The sequence below is a fragment of the Pseudophryne corroboree genome, chromosome 1, assembly GCF_028390025.1.
Source record: "Pseudophryne corroboree isolate aPseCor3 chromosome 1, aPseCor3.hap2, whole genome shotgun sequence".
Taxonomy (NCBI): Eukaryota; Metazoa; Chordata; class Amphibia; order Anura; family Myobatrachidae; genus Pseudophryne; species Pseudophryne corroboree.
In genome coordinates, this window is record NC_086444.1 from 904783727 (window position 1) to 904796396 (window position 12670).

The 12670-nt window shown below is 46.8% G+C and overlaps 1 protein-coding gene across 1 annotated transcript in view; it reads left to right on the forward strand.

The window, feature by feature from the left end:
• The first annotated feature begins 9416 nt into the window (after positions 1-9416).
• Positions 9417-12670, forward strand: part of EXOSC9 (exosome component 9) — a 75604-nt gene continuing 72350 nt past the window's right edge. The window contains exons 1-2 of the mRNA XM_063920249.1: positions 9417-9611; positions 11072-11166. Coding sequence (XP_063776319.1) covers positions 9546-9611; positions 11072-11166 — 161 coding nt within the window. The 5' untranslated portion in view covers positions 9417-9545. The remainder of the gene's footprint in view (positions 9612-11071; positions 11167-12670) is intronic.

A 12670-nucleotide genomic window follows, 5' to 3' on the forward strand; every position in this document is an offset into this window, starting at 1 on the left:
ATTGCGCACATGCGCAGGAATCCAATCCAGTATCCTCACTTCTTCCATCCTACCTCCACTGACCCACTAGCGCCCCCTCCGGGGACACAAACCAGACCGAACCTGACACCCTGGAGGTTTGGGGCGAACGTCTGGCTGATCGCAGCATTTTGTTCAGATGCGACACTCTGGGCGTGGTGCATGCGATCAATGATCAGAGGGCGAAGTCGCTTGTGGTTTTGAGGGTGCTTGCGCAATTGTTGCTGACATGCTTGCGTAGGAATTTATGGTTCCACGCGCAACATGTTCCAGGAATTAAGAACGGAATTGCAGACGCCTTGTCCCGCGGGCAGTGGGAAAGATTTCGGCTGTTGGCACCTGAGGCCGATGAGCGAGGGTTTCAATATCCCAGTTATGTCTGGCAGGTGATCGGACCGGACTGGAGGGCCTAGCGATGCGATCAGTGGCTCCGAACACGCTCAAGGCTTACGGTCAAGCTTGGAGCGAGTGGGAAGAGTTTGTCCGAGGACGGGGTCAAGAAGGTAAGAGTGGGCATCGGATGATGCCTTCTTTTATTTAGCAGCTTTTTGTCACGGGTAGGTCCAGAGCGGTGGTGCCCGGTACTTAGCAGGGATTTAATTGTTTTATAAAATCAAGGGTCTTCCTGACGTGACAAAGACCGGGCTTCTTGTGAAGGCGATGAAAGGGTGGGTGCGTCGCCCCATCGATGCAGCCTTGCTACCAGCTGTCATCGGTGCTGTAGTCGGTGTCGCATCATCACTTTTTGAGTCGCTGTTGTTCCAGTTGGCGTTCTCCATGGCTTATCACGGAGACTTTCGGGTTTCGGAGCTGGTAGCGCCATCTAAATGGGCAGATTTGCGCATGCTTCAAGATTACGTGGTGGTGGGTGAGAGGTCTTTGCTCTGCAGACTGCATCGCTCTAAGACGGACCAAGTAGGTAGAGGAAGATTGGTCACTTTGGTACCATCTCTGTAGGAGAGCATTTGCCCGGTGAGATTGGCATTGAAATATGCAGCAGTTCGGCCCGATGTGAGGGGGTCATGGCTGCTGCACTATGACGGTTTACCATTGACGAAATATCAATTTCGTTGGATGCTTAGTCGCTGTCTGACCGGCTTGGGCCTTTCACCCACTGCTTTCGGTACGCATTCTTTCCGAATCGGGGCTGCGACGTCGGCTGCGTCGGTGGGTTTTTCAGTTGCGGAGATTCAGGCAGTGGGGCGCTGGAAGTCTTCCAGTTACAAACGTTATATTCGCCCGGTTTCATGAGTTTTTCAGTTTTAATAAACGTTAATAAGTTAATGTTGGACGGTTAAGTACGTCATTGTGCAGTTTGTGTCTGTTTGTCTCCCTTGTTCATCCTACTCAGGGATTAGCTACTCGCCGCTGCTGGCAGCGGGGGTCTGGAGTTCTTTTGCAATTTTTTGCCTGACCTGACGGACTGAATTTCAATTTACACAATTCGGCTGATTAGTTCCAATACAAAGTCCCTCAGCAGGTTTTTTTATGCTTTCACCTCCAGCTGAGTTCTTACATGTTTTTCCCATTTAACCCCCCCCCCCCCACACACACACACACACACACACACACACCTCACCCCTTTTTTATTTGGTTTTATTTTATTTTATCTTTCCTGTTGTGTTTTTATGTTATGCTTCGATTGGCTTGAAGCTTGTTTAGAGCGGCTAGGCCGTGACTCGATAAGAAATGAAAACTTTTTTCTTTTGGCAGATCCTTCAGGTTAATGCATGCAATAAGCTCATGTTAGGATATTTATTAACCAATTTTTATTCCTTTCCTTCACCTCAGGTTGGGTAGAAGACGATTTGGCAATATGGGTAGTTGGCCACTCTTATGTTTACTGGGCAGCCAGGTTTTTGGCCTCGGATGGGGCGCAGTTTTTTCCTTGGGCTCATGGCGTTCGTTGGCTTGGTTGGCGTGGGATGATGTGGCGAGATCTGAAGAGTAGATTGGTCAGTCAGGTGAGGGAGCATGGAGTCCATAGGGTGCTGGTTGTCCACTTGGGTGGCAACGATCTGGGGAAGAGGACATCTTTAGAGCTTAGATGGGCCATGATGGAAGATCTGGCCAGTGTGGCCGCAGCGTGGCCCAACTGTGTTTTGGTGTTCTCCATGATGGTGCCAAGGTTGCGTTGGCAGGGAGTGGCGGATGGTCGCCCTATTGATGAGGCCAGGCAAAAGGTGAACGCTGCGGTGGCGAAGTGGGTATTGGCTCACGGAGGGAAAGTGGTTCGCCACCCTAGGATTCGGTTCCGGGGAAGTCACCTTTTTTGGCCTGATGGTGTGCATTTGTCCAAGGAAGGGATGATGCTTTTCCTGGAGGATCTGTTTCAGGTGTTGCAGAAGTTAGGTAGAGGGTATAGTGGCGGTGCGAAGACTCTGTGGAAGAGTCTTTCGCTGTTGGCGGAAAAGAACGTCAGGTTATAGTTTGACTTGTTAGTCACAGTTTTTACAGTATTGGTGTGGTTTAGGTGCACTCACCTCCATTGACTTTTAAGGCCGCTAGATCACCCATCAGGGGGCAGCGTCATCACCCATCAGGGTGGGCAGTCAGCGTGGAGGTCTGAGTCGGGCACCTATTACCTATGTATGGTTTGTGGTAGATTAGGATTGTTTGGGTTTTTAATGTTCTGAGGTTATCTTCAGTGGGTTATAGCTGATCTTTTTTCTGCCACCATATGTCGGTTAAATAGGCATGTTAACTTAATTTTTACTTTACAGGTTTTTTCTAATGGTTAGGGTACAATAAATAGCTAACAATTTTCTGCCAGATTCAAGTCTCCGTGTCATTATTTCATGGTATTAAGGGTATAGAATGTTTTACTTTTAGAATGGAGGTCCACACATTATCATTAGGAGGTTTAGAAACTGTTGATAAATAAATATGTCTGATTAAAGGTTAAAAACATTAACGACTAATGTGGCAACTCTGTATCCTGTATTGTATAATGCAATATTATTTTGACAAATATTAATGTAAGTTTGTGTATGGGTTTCTCTCACAGATACAGTGATCATCGCTGTGCCTTACACAATTACAATAACCATAATGACTACTCTATAACTGGACACTAAACTTAATATTAAACATAATTTACAAAAATCATTTATAAAAGTTTTGATTAACTGATGAGATAATGATCCAGTAAATCAATACAAATAAATATAGGTTGAAAACAGCAGAAATATCTCCTTTACTTTCATTAAGAAATAAAAACACATCTAGCTGTAAATGTAATATCCTGCAAATTGCGGGCAGCTGCAAGAATTCAGCCATTTAACTTCTAGATATAAGATTTAAAATGGCAAACTAGGTTTTGCTTTTTAAATTAGTGTCACTTTGAATGTAAAGGTTAAGTCGCCAAGATCTGACAGCTGCCTGCAACCCACAGACTATTACATTTTGGGCCTAATTCAAAGTTGATTGCAAAACAACATTTTTCTCTAATGGGCAAACCCATGTGGGGCAGATATAACGTGCAGAGAGAGTTAGATTTGGGTGGGTTATATTGTTTCTGTGTAGGGTAAATATTGGCTGCTTTATTTTTACACAGCAATTTAGATTTTAGTTTGAACACACCCCAACCAAATCTAACTCTCTCTCTACATGTTATATCTGCCACACCTGCAGTGCACATGGTTTTGCCCATTAGAGGAAAATGTTATTTTGCAATTAACCTTGAATTAGGCCCTTAGCCCATAATCAAATTCACAATAATCAGTACAGGTTGAGTATCCCTTATCCAAGATTCAAAATCACACATTTTTTGTTCCCCTACTAAGATAATGACACATATATATGTATATTATATATCTATATATACACATAATATATACGTCATTATCTCAGTAGGGGACCCAAAAATGTGGGATTTTGAATTTTGGATAAGGGATGCTCAACCTGTATAGCTAAATACTACCCACACTGCAAGTGACTGACGCTTTCTAGTCACTTGCACCTCCACATTACCCTCTACACGTATAATTACATCACCCACATCCTTAACCTGAGTATTATTACTCCAAACCAGCGCTCTTATTAGTCTCTGATTACAAAGAGCAGCTCTATGGCAAAAACAGATTGCACAGTAATACTGTACATGTGGTGTAAATGGTGCTTTACCAATACTTATGGAGAAGATACAATACATAAAACTTGGGTTGTTATCCATGGGGCACAATATTTTATCCTGGATATAATTCAAATCTTATTAGTAATAAATACAAATAATGTCATTTCTAAGCATTCTTGGATTTACAAACAAGACAAATATGTTATGCACACCAGTGCCAGCAGGAATGTACTGGTGTCTGAATGGAGAGGGATGCAAAACAAATGAACTCACAGACTGGGGAATATGACATTACATACACAGAAGGTGATAGGGTAACAAAATAAACACAAAGTGAACAGAGAAGCCCAAAGGCTAAGAAACTGGGTGTCTCCCTAGTATTAGGAATGCTCAGATGGAAAGAAGCGAGATGTTGTGATTTAATACGTAGAGAACCCGAAATGCTGTTGCTAAGGGCAACAGCAAAACCCTAAAGGGTTACCAACGGGTGTGGCAGTAAACTCCTTGGTCAGAGATGGAATAATAGACACAAGGAGAGTCTCCACAATCCTAGTCCTCACTTGCAGTGCACTGGTTCAGCTTACTGCCACTAAACTGACACCTGAACACCTTGCACAGTGAGAAAGGATTTTGGCAGGCAAGGCTGAGAATACAGCCGCAAACTTGCTAGGTTCACAGAGTAGCAAAAGAACCCCAGCAGGTTAAACGACTGACTCCAGTCTTACTGCTAGGTCTGGATTGGCAGAGTGTAGTACCAAATCCCAAGGCCTATTTGCAGTAAGCAACAAACAAATACAAAGTTACACAGTACTAGCTAACTTTCAGGAACTGACTAACCAACAAAGATTCAGCAGCATCTGCCTAACCTGAGAAGAGGGTTTATATAGCAGGTGCTGTCCACGCCCCACTCAGACCTCACAGACTGTGAGCACAAAAACCAGCACCGAATCCCCTGCCGTGCACAGAGCCTGTAACCACTGCACAGCAAAAGACCCGAACCGGAGTATCAGCTACGCTCAGGTTACTCCGCTAGCACTTGTCTCCCGGTTGCCATGACGACGTGGCAGCACAGGGCAGGAGACCCTAACAAAATACCACTAAATTAGATTATGATGCAAGCAGCTTAGCATGTTGTAACTAAATTCATAGAAATGTATTTTCGAATAGTAGTAGAAATAGAGGCCCCAGCACTTGTCTACTATAGTACAGCCTATATTCAGTGTCTGTATAACAGTTTGTATGTATGGGTTGCACTTACTCCCTCCTTCTGCATCTCCTTGAGGGCCTTTCCATTGCGTCCTCCAATTGCTGGTCTCCTCCTCTGAGCTGGATGACAACTTTCTAGCTACCTTTTTCTTGATGGAGACCTACTCATCATCAGAGGAGTCAGAGAGGATCCTCTTCTTCCAGCCACATCTGGTCCTGATGTTATAAATTGTCCTCTTCATCATTGTCTTCTTAATAGCTGTCTTCGGCATCTCTGACTTCTCCATCTCTGTCTTCTTCATCATGGCCGCCAGCTTCATCTCTGGTCCAACTGTCACCAGTGGTTTGAAAGTAAATAGCTGGGTTGCCATGACGACAGCTGCCCATATACCTGTGCAACAAACATGCTGTATGCTAGGTGTGTCTGTATGCATGTAACATCAATTGGGAGTCATCTGTAAAATTAGCACTGGATTAAATAGGGGTTTCCTAAATTATGGGGTGGGAGTAATTTTTATTGTTGCAGACTGATTAGAATAAAATGTAAGGTACATATTGAATTGGGTTTGTCACTTTTTAAATTTTTTTATTGAAAACATTTGTGGATTATTTATTTATTTATACATTATTACGTTATTTATATATCACACACATATTGGACACTGCTCCACCGGTAACATTTCAGTTACTGACATCAGCCCCTGTCCCAGTGGAGCTTACAATCTATATTCCCTATCACAGAGGTTCTTAAACTCTGTCCTCAGGACCCCACACAGGTCACGTTTCCCAGTTCCCCTGGCAGGCGCGCTGTGTATCACCCATAGGCTTTTCTATAATGGGTGCAGTATGTGCGGTGCACACGGGCCCCTGGGTCTAGGCGGGCCCACACTGCACACATATTATACTTACCCCTCCAGAGTCCTGCGATGGTGGCCCTGCAGTACGGGCACAAATCACTCGGAAAATGGCCGCCGCAGCCATTTCCGAGTGATTTGTGCAGGTGCAATGGAGGTGTCCACGGGAACAAGGAGCGGGTGCCATGCGTAGCGCAGTGGACCCTGGCATTATGCCAGAGTCTACTGCTGCCAGAGAGGAGGGGGTCCGCGACGGAGGCTGAACGCCGGCCCCCTCCTTTCTTAAAACGTCCCTGGTATCACCAACTGTCACATTTCACATATCCACAGGTGACCTGGAAACATGAACTGTGGTGAGTCCTGAGGGTCAAGTTTGAGAACCTGGGCACTATCATATGGACACACAGTTTATAATATGGACACACAGTTTATAACAATACCAAATAGTTATTGAAAAGATAAAACACAGGACAAACAGATATAAAATAAATCACATTATTTGCATTTCCATCCCGTAATGGTTGGCTAAGGTAACCTGTGCCCCGTCCAGCACCAGGGAAGGTTATCTAAGGTGGTAAGAGTGCCGTTCCGGCACCAAAAATGGCTAGCTGTAGTGGTCTGTGGCGGGTCTGCCACCCAGAATGCCCATGTAAAGGGGGGTATACACGGAGCAACGTTCACTTAATTTCTAAGCAATCTGACTAGGGGGGTCATTCCGAGTTGTTCGCTCGCAAGCTGCTTTTAGCAGCATTGCACACGCTAAGCCGCCGCCTACTGGGAGTGAATCTTAGCTTCTTAAAATTGCGAACGAAAGATTCGCATTATTGCGAAAATACATCTCTGTGCAGTTTCTGAGTAGCTCGAGACTTACTCGGCATCTGCGATCAGTTCAGTGCTTGTCGTTCCTGGTTTGACGTCACAAACACACCCAGCGTTCGCCCAGACACTCCTCCGTTTCTCCAGCCACTCCCACGTTTTTCCCAGAAACGGTAGCGTTTTTTCACACACACCCATAAAACAGCCTGTTTCCGCCCAGAAACACCCACTTCCTGTCAATCACCAGAACGAAGAAAAAACCGTGAGTAAAATTCCTAACTGCATAGCAAATTTACTTGGCGCAGTCGCAGTGCGGACATTGCGCATGCGCACTAAGCGGAAAATCGCTGCGATGCGAAAAAAATTACCTAGCGAACAACTCGGAATGACCACCTAGATTGCTTAGAAATTAGGAACACATCGCTTCGTGTGTAGGGGTGCTGGCGACAGCGATACACGGTCCTGTGCGTCGCTATCACCGGTGCTAGATTGGCCTGCAATCAGGCACAATTTAGTAGGTCGCTCTTTTCACCGCTGGGTGAAATGAACGGCCCCCCGTGTCCCTCCCCCCTTCGCTCAGCACACATCGCGCTGTGCTGAGCGGGGGAGAGAGCAGTTCTCTCAGCACACATCTCCCTCCACATCTGTACGGCCCTTAAGGGGTTAAATGCATCGTTCCGGCACCCTTATCAACTAAGGTGGTCTGCACCCCATTCTGACACCTGTTCCAGGCGGCAAAGGTAGACTGTGTACCGTTCCGGCAGGCAGAATAGATTATTAAAAAAGGTAAAAAGTTACATTTTGGGACATTCTGCACAAGAAATGGTGGAGATTATTTTTTTCTTAATTTATTTATCAACAAACTGATTGGCATGGGCATTCCCAATGACTCGGCTAAGGGTTACACCTAGGGATGGCCATCTACCATCAATTATTCCTAATAATCAATGGTTTATGGCCGATGTAGAATGCTTTTGCCATCAATGGGAGACAACCGGATGGTTTCCCTCCATCGATGGCACAGCATAAACAATTATTATTATAATTTTTTTTGCACGATGTCGGGACACAGAACATAGCTCCACCCCCACCACCCGCGAAGCAGGTCAATCACTGAAATAACAGGAATGACCATTGGTGTGTGAAACCATCGATGGTCGCCAATTACATAGTTGATGACCATCGATAACCACTCAGTTTCGCTATCAATGGCAACTATCGATGGCAAACACACCGATGACCATCCATACTGCTGCTCGTACTGATCTGTATCACACATGCTGAATATGGAGAAAGGGGTTGGGGGGAGAGTGTGGGGGTATGGGCAGAAAGGGACTAGGGAGACAGGGAAGATAGGGACAGAAGTGAGTGGTAGGGGCAGATAGGGTGAGGGTAGTGGTAGGGGCAGATAGGGACTGGGGGGGGGGGGATACATATATTTTTAATATAGGATTACATATAATTAATACTCCTTAGCCACTGGTAATATTGGGAGGCTAGGGGGTGTCCATGATTCGTAATCATCAATGGTTTATGGCCGATGTAGAGTTATTTTGTTATCGATGGGAGAGAACCAGTTTCCCTCCATCGACGGCCATCGACTATTGTTGATTCAAAATCATGGATGGGCTATTACTGACGTTGAATACTTTTACCATCAATGGGGGAGAACCAGATGGTTTCCCGCCATCGAACCAGTGCTACTGAATCCCCCTCCCCCCCTCAAAGTGTCAGGGAATGGAACTTAGCCCCGCTCCCTCACACCCACAAAGCCACGCCCCTGGGCTCGATTGGCCCGCATTTCATTGTACAGTAATGCAGGGGTAGCCATTGATGGGTCCCTTCCACATGGTTTTACAGCATCGAGATTATCCATCAATGGTACCATCGAAGGTGACCATCAATGGATAACCCACCAATGGCCATCACTAGCATAAACAACTTTTTTTTTCTAGCAAGGTGCATAGCTCCGCCCCTGACACCTGCGAAGCTCCGCCCCTAGGCGCAGGCATATCCTTGAAAGAACAGGGATAACCATTGGTGAGGGAAACCATCGACGGTCTCCTATTATGTAGTTGGCAACCATCTATGGCAGAGGTTCTCAAACTCGGTCCTCGGGGGCACACACAGTGCATGTTTTGCAGGTAACCCAGCAGGTGCACAGGTGTATTAATTACTCACTGACACATTTTAAAAGGTCCACAGCTGGAGCTAATTATTTCACTTGCGATTCTGTGAGGAGACCTGCAAAACAAGCACTGTGTGGGCCCCCGAGGACCGAGTTTGAGAACCTCTGATCTATGGCCACTAGCAGTTACTCGGTCGATTGTAACCATCGATGGTGCGCACACCGATGTCCAGCCTTGGGACTGCAGCCCAGTAGCGGCGCCGCTGCCCAATCCGGGGAGAGGGGCTAGGAGTGACAGACGTGTGGGCTTGGGCGGTGCGGGAAGTGAAGAGTGATAGGCGCGGGATGATGACGTCACGGTGAGGGGCGGAACGGAATATCTTTCACGTGTGTCTGTAGTGAACGCTGCAGCTGCGTTCGGTGTGTCGTGTTTGTATGAGCTGCCATTATGAGAGAAACCCCGCTTTCCAACTGCGAGAGAGCCTTCCTGCTGCAGGCGATCACTGAGAAGAAGGTGAGGGCGCTGAGTCTGCAGGCTGCTGTGCTATATAGTAAACATGCAGGCTTCAGTGCACATAGAAGAGCAGTGCTGGTGCTTCTCAGTGTTATTGATAAGTGTATTAGTATGAAGGTCTCCTTACCTGTGTTCCCTCTACATAAATATCCATTTCTAAATCCAGCAATGTAACATGCAGTGCACTATGATTGTGTATTCCGATAACAACCTATTCTCGAAAAGCAATATGTTCAGGATGTCAGTGGTCAGGATGTCGGCAGTCGAAATCCTGGTGCTAGAATCCCTACGTGTGGCCAAAATGCGGGCGCCAGAACTCCGACATGAGTTGAAATGCCGATGCCGGAATGCCAACTGCCGGCATCCAAATCGGAAGTATGCTGGGGACTCTTTGGTTTATGTGCCACCGGGGAGGGTTAGGGTTAGGCTGCGAGGGAGGGTTAAGTTTACTGTAAATGCTACAACCAAGTGGTCCAAAGGACCTCAGGGGGAGGAGCAAGGCCCGTGGGATAGCACTTTCGCTATCCACATACCTTCCAACTGTTCCGATTTTCGCAGGACAGTCCCACCCGCGGGCCGCAGTGTCCCGCGGTGGTGGTGGTGGTGGGGGGGGGCAGTTGGGAGGCTCTGTCTCTCGCTGCCCTGCTTAGCAGAGCAGTGGTGAATAGATGCTGTGCGCATGCACACAGCGTCTATTCACTGGAGTCAGAGGGAGAGGGGGCATGCCAGCGGCTCACAGAGCGCTGGGCATGCCCCCTCAGTGACGAAAACGGGGCATGGCTCGCAACCGTGGGTCCTCCTGTTAAGCCATGCCCCCTTCCGGCAGCGTGCGGCTTTGCCGCGCGCGTGTACCTCCTCCGCCTATGACAAAATTGGGAGGTATGTATCCATGTCAACATCTGCTCGCTTCACTCGCCACAGAATTCAAAGCATGGTGAGCAAAGCGAGCTCGCAAGAGTACATTTTAGGTCTCCTGTTCTGAGCTTGCTCCTCCTCTTGTAGCTAGTCATGTGATGGTGATGTCACAGGTCCTTCAGTCAAATTGGATTTAGCCATAACCTTAGGTTTAGGCACCACCGGGGAGGGTCAGGATTAGGCTGCAGGGGGGAAGGTTAGGTTTAGGCAGCGAGGATTATGGTTAGGGAGGGGTTGGTGAGGAAGGTAAATATACTTACCTGACCCCTGTTGGGAGCTTTCCATCGGGATGTTGCTATACGGTCATATGACAGCTGTCATCCCAAACACTGGTGAAAGGTATCACAGCATGTTGCTCTTAAGTTTGCTTGCAGTGTGATTTGTTTCTGAATTTAAATGTTAAAAGTGCAGTTTTTTGGTTGTTGTTTTTTTTGGTATTTCAGATTACCCTTTAGTCTTTATTGTATTCCATGCTAGTTTGTGTGTTTGTTTTTATTCATGTACATTGACGTGCAGTTTCTACCATTCTGTTTTGTTGTCTTCAGCGTCTTGATGGCAGACAAACCTATGATTACAGAAATATTAAAATAACATTTGGAACAGAATATGGCTGCTGTATTGTTGAGCTTGGGAAAACCAGGTATATAATTTTATTGAATCCATATATATTACTTTACTGTTTTGTGTAATGGTAAAACTATACACATGGTTGAATTGAGCTAAATTGTCAATTTTAATTTGTGACAAAAGTTTTTGCAACAAACACAACCTATTATTTAATTTCAGAATGTAAACTGACTAGTATGAAAAGGATTCTGGTAACTTTCCAAATGTAACAGTTATATAGCCTGTTGTCAAACTGGAAATGTTTGCGATTTTTCACTTCGGCCACTGGGGGTCATTCCGAGTTGATCGTAGCTGTGCTTCATCTTCCCAGATATGCGGGGGAAAGCCCAGCACAGGGCTAGTCCGCCCCGCATGTTAGTCCGGAGTCCCACCCCCTGCACAAGTACAAAAGCATCGCACAGCGGCCATGCTTTTGTACTTGAAGAGTAACTCCCGGCCAGCGCAGCTCCTGCGGCTGGCTGGGAGTTACCCGTTGCTGCCCCAGGTCGCAGCGGCTGCGGCCCGCCCCCCGCACGGTCTGGCCACTCCCGCGTTGGCCGGACCGCGCCCGAAAACCGTGGCTGAACACCGCCGTTCCGCCCCCTCCCGCCCAGCGAACGCCTCTGCCTGTCAATCAGGCAGAGGCGATTGCTAGGTAACGACGGCCTTCGGCCGTCTGGCATGCGCCGGCTCACAGCGGCGCATGCGCAGTTCCGACCCGATCGCTGCGAACAACTGCAGTGTGCGATCGGGTCGGAATGACCCCCATTATCTGAAAAGACCAACTTCACCTCTAGATCGCTGTAAAGTGGGTTCAGATTGTGACGGCATGTACTGCTGAAGAGTGAGTGTTAACTCGCCTGCCTGGCAAACTCCAATTTCCCTCTATTGGCTTGTAAAGCCTCTGCGCATGCGCCGGTAATCTTTACCCAGCGGCACCCATGGCTTTTGAAGAAAAGAAAAAAACAAACACTTTTTTTTTTTTTTCATGCTTCGTTCCTGGCTGTCAGAGCCGACAGCTAGGGACAGTGCTCTGCGCCGGCCAACGGCAGCTGTTGGAACGGTCAGTACCACTAACCACTCATACATTGTAGCTGAAATGCTGCAGCAACAACTAATTCGCCCCTTTCTCATTTTATTGAATTCACCCCCTAAGCAGTCAGCACTTCCAGTATATATTAACAGCCGAAAGAAAAAGGACGACAGTCTGACTCCCTATGTATCAAACTTTAAAAAGTTTTGGTCTTGTAGGTTTACACCATCTTCAGATGTTGTGATCCGCTTTGGGCCTATAGAGGCAATCTCGCAGGATCCATCATCTGACGCTGTGGGCATGTGCAGTGAAAAGTCCTGCAGTATGCCGGGTACGTAACTCGCCGGGACATCGATTATCATTACCGTTGTCCAGTAAGTTACATATATTACATAGCCAGGGCATTTTTGTAAAAAATTAGTCTATCACGAGACAGAATGTTAATAACAACAGTGCCGCGATTATTAATACATAGGCCCCCAAATTGTAATTGTAGTGGGAGATT